A 7,423-nucleotide genomic window follows, 5' to 3' on the forward strand; every position below is an offset into this window, starting at 1 on the left:
ATATATATATATAAAATGAACAATTTAAAGCTAGATTTTATTTGATTAAGTTAATACAGATTAGTGAACAAGACATACTGTATTTCAAGAGAATTATATTATTTTAGTACGTAGTATATGTCCATATATAATATAATATAATACATAACCAATAATGGCTGTTTTACTTTTAGCGATTCTTGAGTTATTACTGCTCTTTGCAAATTAACAAAAAATGCCTAGACACTACACTTCATTAGCACATTTTAATCTCTGCTTTTTATAAATGTAATAAACCCAAAGACTTTTGTAATGAAGTGAACAAATAAAAAAATGTTGATTAAATCTTGTTTCGTGAGAGGATAATGCTCTCTTGCTTACGATGATAAATGTAGTTAATACATTTGTAATACCTCATAAGCAAGTGCCTGCGTTAATAACCATCATTATCTTGGGCAATTTTTCTTTGTTACCTTGTAAATTAGTCGCTGTGTTCATTTATTTCTGAATGATTAACTTATTCATGTGTACTCGTGCACATCAAGTTGTGTGTTTAGCACTGAATTCTGCTCTGATTACAGTGACTGTGCCTGTAAAACTGCCGCCCCTCAGGGGCTGGATGATGAAGCTGCTAAGAGGCTGTGGGATCTGAGCGCCGCTATGGTTGGTCTGACACAATCGCAGTGACACTGATGATGACGATGATGACGATGGTTGTTTTCACAGGACCAAAGGGGCCACCAGGCGGCCTGACAAACTCCTTGTGTCACCAGTGAGCTAACAAGCAAAACACGGGGCTTTGAAAGTGATAGACATTTATTTAGAATGTACAACAAACTACTTTCAAAAATATTATAGGTTATTTGTGTCACATTTTTAAAAATAAAAGTAAGAACTTCATCCCAGGTAAGGTACATGGAAGCTACACAATCCTTGCCCTTAATATGAAACAACATTTTACTGACTTGTTTCACCAATATTTGCGAGGACCGGTGTTCTTTGTATCATTTATTATTATAATATGATCTTAACCTTCAAGAATCCTCTGTGCTTTGAAGAGTTTCTTTTTGAACAATGTTTTATTATGCATTCCCATTGTTAGGGTTAGAGTTATAAAGACAATAACTGTACGTTTCATGGTCAATCATCATTAGCTTTTACTTTGTCTTATGTTAGAGAAACAATGTTAAAATAAAACGCATGTTGATTACATCAACATGAATTAAAATGGCCCTAATAAAACACATGTATATGCTCCTTTGTTAACTTTTTGTGTTTCTTGAAGGCACTTTGTACAAAATTGCTGCAAACAGTCTTAATATTATTCCACTCAAAGCTACATCTCAGACAAGTGCATCACCTCTTTGTCTTTCCCAGATAAAGTCCATTTATGATGCTAATTACATATGCACAAAGTGCACCCAAGTGGCCTGCTGGCTATAAATGAACCCTGTATGTTCCCTACGTATTACATGGTCGTGACAGTTTGAAGAAAAGTACCACATCTTGGCATTTACATTCAAAAAGTAACAAATGTACAACAAATGTTGCAAAGTCTAAATGTAATACATTTTAAAGGAAAAGTACAGAACTTTTGAAGTGAGGGCTCATGCATGAGCAGGTAACATCTTACCTGTTGTAGATAGGTTTTTGAATAACTTCATTTTGAAGATAAGAGTAATTCTGACTGGACTGATGAGCTAATGGCTAGTCAAATAGGGCCAAGACTAAAATGAACAGCTGATTTGTTAAAACAACTGCATTCTGAAATAATAGTTCAGAATTCTATTTTATGAACCTTTACATTGCCATCTGTTTCCATTTCATGGTTATTCATGTACAATCACATGGCTGCAATGGTAAATATCATAAATTGTAAATAATTTATATTTATAAAGTGCCTTTTTGAAACCTCTCCAGGTTCTTCAAAGTGTTTTATGATATTACAGTCTTTCAGTGCTTTCTGTTCTATACTTTACATTTTATACACAGCAGTTTTGTCTTCTCATTAATACACAGAGATGCAATATTGGGTGCAGTGAGGGGCTTATTTTCCTGCCCAAGGACACTTCGGCACACTGCAGGGGCTGAGAATTGAACATCCAGCCCTCCTTATCACTAAACCACTGTAGCCTTTTGATGCAGTCCTGGGCTCGTCCTGAAAGAAAACCATAATATTTCTGCTGAAATAACCGTGTAATAAAAACTTGGCAGTGGTGTAAAAGTTTATAAAATACTATTTGCTTGTAAAACTCTTAAAAAAAAAAAAAAAGATGATAGTAGCGTATATTTGTCTTGGCCCCACTCGAACTAGCATTTAGCATGCCGATCTGGTCGTAATTAAACTTTGTTTGTCCAAACTCCAGGTTGTTCAGAGAGCTATCTACAACAGGTAAGATATTAATTCATAAAACAGAACACCTCTTCAAAAATTGTCGCTATTCCTTTAAGGTCACGTGTAACACAGGGAAGAAATCTATCTATATTGCTCAGTTTTAATATGTTTTTTTTTTTTGTAATAAATTACACATTATTCAACATCTAGACAGTTGTTTGTCCACACAACTGAACCTATGGATGTACTTCCTGACTAGTAATGTTGTATACATTTCTACTGCCACAGTATTTGCTGAATGAATGTTAGAACTAACTAATGAGCAGGTTCCTCGAAGTCAGAAAGCTGTTTCATCTGCTCCACTTGCATAGAATGCCTTCTCACAAGTTTCTTCTTGGGCTTGAGGCCTCCTCTCTTTGGTGTGTTTGGTGCTACTGGAGCTATGGATTTAATACCTGCGGTCAGAGGTGAGGAGGGTTTGTTGCTAGTCCCAATATCTGGAATGGGAGGGTTAGGGTTGATGTTAAGAGGGGGCAGGATGCCGGGTCTGGTGTGGGAGATGTAGTCCAACAGTAGCGTACCCGAGCCTCTCCTCTCCAGGAGGCCAGGCCCACGCCTTCGCGCCGTGCAAGGAGATGACGTGTTACTGTCAAGAGACTCTCTGGAACTGGTAAGCAATGCAAGAGGGGAAGTGTTCAGTTTCCTTCGCTCTACTGGAACTTTAGGAGAGTCTAGCATGGCAGAGTCTGAATAGAGCTGTGAGTCTGAGTCGTAGTGATCATTCCCCAGACGTCTCCTCTGCACCGTGTCTCTCAGACTGACTGGTCCACTGCTGCAGCCGCCGCTCTCCTGCTCCATGGGAACTGTGCTGCGGCGAGCCAGCGGCTGGTGCTGGCCAAGGGATCTCTCGTACGACTGTTTAGACGTTGGAGGAACTGATAGTGAGCTTGTCATTTTGCAGGGTTGCTCCCCCACCAGTGGGAACAGGCTGTCCTTCCCATCCACGCTGTTCTGTCGGGACAAGGCTGACCTCTTACTCAGAGAGAGACCGTTCACACCTGCAACAACGTCCTCATCCGAGCTGACTTTCTTACTCTCCTCATGGGCGGCAGCCGCAGCTGCAGCCGCGAGGACGGAGGGAGCGATCAGCCCCCAGGGCTCTGACTGCAGCCGCTTCAACTGAGGCAAACGAGCGCGCTTGGCGTTCGCCGGCCGCCGAGTTGGAGATGTGGGCCCGTTGGTGAGCTTTGCAGCTGCGCTCGAGGATTTTAGCTTGGTCTGGAAACTGAAGACTGTGTTTTGTTTCTCTTGCTCAGATGCTGGAGACTCACTAACATCGACATCAGAAGGAGAGGTGCAGTACTCAGAGGAAGGCCTCTCCACCATCTCTGGAGATGGAGGAACATTTAGATACTGCTTGGTAGTTTTGGTGCCACACGGCGACTTGTCTGTTGTGATTATGATGACTTCTTTTCCTTTAGCTTTGCACGCATCCAAAAGTAATTTTAGTGTCTCCTTATCGTCTGCATTAATGGCATAAACCAGAGCTGAGGCTCCACTCCGGTCCTCCAGACTGGGATCAGCACTGTTGCTCAGCAGGTGATCCACCACTTCATGTCCAGCCTTGTGGATGCAAGCATGCATCAGAGCCGTCCTGCCTGCTTTGTCCTGTATATTGGGGTCGGCCTGGTTGTCCAGTAGATATTTGACGAGCTTCGCCTTGCTCACGCTTTGCTGGTCAGTGTGCGTGGACATGCAGGCCACCATGAGCGGCGTCTCTCCGCGCTCGTTGCTCTCATTGATGTATGCACCTCCTTCCAGCAGGAGCCTTGTGAGTCTCAGGCGTTTGAGCCACACCGCCTTCAGAAGCGAGTTTCCATCTGTGCGCAGCTCCAGAATATCTGCCATTTCCCCAACGGTCTCAGATCTTCTCAGGATTGAACTCATAGCTCGCAGCCCTTTGAACAAATTGTGGAATTAGTTCAGCACACACAGCACAATCCTGTAATTAAGACTCACACTTAAGTTTTAGTGTTTTGAAAAATGTCAACAACCAGCAGATGGCAGCCTGCTACAAATTAAATATTATAACTTAATAATGCTTATCACTGGGAAAATATATATATTATACGTTTTCTAATAGCCTGACGTTCGCAGTGCTGTAGGTGCAGCACATCATGTGAACACAACATGTTAAAGTCAGACCTGGAGAATAATCCGGTGATAATATTTGGACACACACACACACAAAAAGAAGCATGCCTTTCTGTTCCAAATTAGGCTCAAACGTGCGTAAAAACACCAGCCTTGTTGATTTCTCCCCTAATTTTGGATCAAATGTGAGTCTGAGACGCTGAACGTCACGTTTGGTGTCTAAATTTAAAACAAACATCCGGTGGCGTTAAAGGATGCAGCCGCTGCTCATTTTGGATGAACTTGGAGAGACGAGCGCGCTTCGCTCCGCCCGATCCTGTACATCTTTATTCTTATAAATGCACAATGTAAATATGAACGTGCTAACATTAAACATCCGCCATTCTTCTTTTATTACGATGTAAAGAAAATATAGGAAGCAAAGACAAGGACATAAAGTTCTTTGGCCGTCATCATTTTTCAGAAGAAATAAAAAAACTTCACCTGTTTATTTTCTTACCTTCTCCATGTTCAGCTGTGTCATCCGAGCGAGATGACCAACAGAAATATACAGACACAAAAATGAACGATTCAAGTTTGTTGCAGTATCCCTGTTTTTCAAGCCGCGGCTGCTCCCGTGGACGCGTCCCAGTTTAGGTGACAGCGCGCGGTGCGTCTGTGTCCCCGCAGCGCGCGAGCTGTGTGGCTTTTTGTCACGGAGGCGCGCTACATCAGTCCAATGGGGAGTATTCCTTTCACTGCGCACTCAAGGATCACAACCTGAAGATGCGGCGGGTTATAAATAACTTAGTTTCTTGCTTGTTGAATGAAACGTGTTGTCTCTTGACGTCAGACTGGACCAAAATAAACTGCGTCTGATGGAGATAGAAAACAACAACAAAACAGCCTCTGTCCTGATCCTAACGTGTGCAAGATGCAAACAAAACGAGCGCCATCTCCTACAGACATAGGAGTGTGTCTGTGTGTTATTTGAATAATTTCTTGTAAATGTGAAACAAGCACTGTGACGTTTTGCTTGATATGCTTTGATGCAAAAACGTGAATTCTTGTCTCAGATTAGAGCTCCTGCTGTGAAAAATAGTGTTTAATTGAAAGAATACCTGTCATGTAATAAAGAAAACAACAGACAAAGTAAATACATTTTTTGAACTATTTTTGATTAAATTAAACATTTAGAGTGGGAGTGAAAATATCAGTTAAAGTGATGGTTCGGATACTTTGGAGGGAAGTTCTGTGGCAAGGTTATGAGCAGTTAATATCTTACCCGTTTGAACATATATTTGGGGAAAACATTTAATTTGGACTTACTTGACATGCAGGATAAAAGAACTATGGGCTGCAACAGTTAGGAGTTTCTTATTTGTCTCAATATCGTGACAATGTGGGCAAACATTTAGTTGCAGTCTCATTGAATTCTCAGTATGTTTACATGGACATAAGTAATCGGATCAAATGGCCTCCCCACCTTCACAGACATTTACACCTCCAGATGCAGGAAGAGGGCCACCTGCATCATGAAGGACCCCACTCACCCAGCACACACACTTTTTGCCCCGCCCCCCTCAGGCAGGAGGTTAAGGAGCATTAAGTGTAGAACCACTAGACTGAGGAACAGCTTCTACCCTGAGGCTGTTAGACTCATGAATCTCTAATCAGGATAATCACTGTGAAAATCACATCATGTTGCTGCTGATCTGTTTCATGTTGCTGTGTTCATGCGTGCACATCTGTTCACACAGATTCATGTTCGTGCTGCTGTTCAGTGTGTTGTTTTTATTGATTTTATGCTATTAGTGCTTAGTGTATATTTAGTTGATGTTTTTCTTAGTTCATATCTTAGGTCTTATTACTGTTTTTCTTTTACATTTTATTGTGGGATGTAACTGGGACTCTGCGTACATAATCTCGTTCCACCACATGTACCACATGGGGTGTGTATGACAATAAAACTCTCTGACTCTGATGATTCTGCACACATTTTTTGATGGCAGGAAGTCTTTGTGACTCAAACTGAGAACCCTGCAAAACATCCTGAAGACTTTTTCACACATACTGTTTGACAATTTACCTTCATGGGTAGTCTAAATGGGAACAAATCCCAAATGGATAATGGTTGTGGTTAGTTATAGCAATATGCTAACATAATGTTATAAACTTTTGCATTGCTGTCAGTTTTGCATTACATAATTATTTACTTTGATTTCTGTTGTTTGCAAGTGCAACCAGTTGTTGCACATCCTGCACAATCACAATATCACCGTCTGAATAAGCATGCATTGTAAAATTTACCTCAGTATAAAGGTTCATACAACAGCTGTTCAATTTATAGGACTGAATGTGTTTGAAGATGGCAACAATCCACCTTAGTTTAGACACCGCTCGGATTATTTCACACCATTATCAGAAAAATTAACTGTTTCTCCAAACAGAGACAATTCAGAAAGCTTTCTCTGTATATCTGCACTTTATAAAACACTGATCTATCTCTTTAAAAACTCAACACCCCTTTGATCATCGCTGCCTATCACTGGCACGTTTCTCTGCTCCAAATTCTGAGCGATGGCATCAAAATATTTTAGCAACAATTTACACCGTACAATTAAACAGGGCAAAACTTGTAGCAGCCATCACTGCTATAGAGCCTAATATGGACATTTCTATTTTTAGGTTGCTATGAGACAGCACAGAGGCAGTTTCTAATGAGAACAGTGATGTTCTCAGCCCTGCAAGGAACAGGTAAATTCGACTTACAACATTCCTCTAGCAAACACAGATGCTTTTGTGGCCTTTATGGGAGATAGCTTTGAAGGTGATATTCTTTTATATTTTGCTTCGTGCCAGCATCACCACGTTCAATCGTTAGTACTTTGACCCCTGTATCCCCCCTCCCTCCCTCTGAGACTTGGACTAATCACTTTATTTCCCATCCAAACACCTGACGCTCCAAGACTCTGT

At 41.1% G+C, this 7,423-nt stretch overlaps 1 protein-coding gene and 1 pseudogene across 1 annotated transcript; one reads left to right on the forward strand and one right to left on the reverse strand.

The window, feature by feature from the left end:
• The window catches only part of LOC119416434, an 8,084-nt pseudogene extending 7,418 nt beyond the window's left edge, over positions 1-666 (forward strand).
• Positions 667-2,572: 1,906 nt separating this feature from the next.
• Positions 2,573-5,006, reverse strand: ankrd34c (ankyrin repeat domain 34C). The gene is made up of 2 exons (XM_037682888.1): positions 4,968-5,006; positions 2,573-4,272 (listed from the first exon to the last, which is right to left on the reverse strand). Exon 2 carries the CDS (start codon positions 4,259-4,261, stop codon positions 2,630-2,632), a length of 1,632 nt encoding a protein of 543 aa, XP_037538816.1. The 5' UTR covers positions 4,262-4,272; positions 4,968-5,006; the 3' UTR covers positions 2,573-2,629.
• Between the last annotated feature and the right edge of the window lie 2,417 nt (positions 5,007-7,423).

This window comes from Nematolebias whitei, chromosome 10 (assembly GCF_014905685.2).
Source record: "Nematolebias whitei isolate Nwh7 chromosome 10, NemWhi1, whole genome shotgun sequence".
Taxonomy (NCBI): domain Eukaryota; kingdom Metazoa; phylum Chordata; class Actinopteri; order Cyprinodontiformes; family Rivulidae; genus Nematolebias; species Nematolebias whitei.

What these genes read in the sequence shown, in the direction of transcription:
- ankrd34c (XM_037682888.1), bottom strand. Translation starts at nt 4,261, where the DNA reads ATGAGTTCAATCCTGAGAAGATCTGAGACCGTTGGGGAAATGGCAGAT.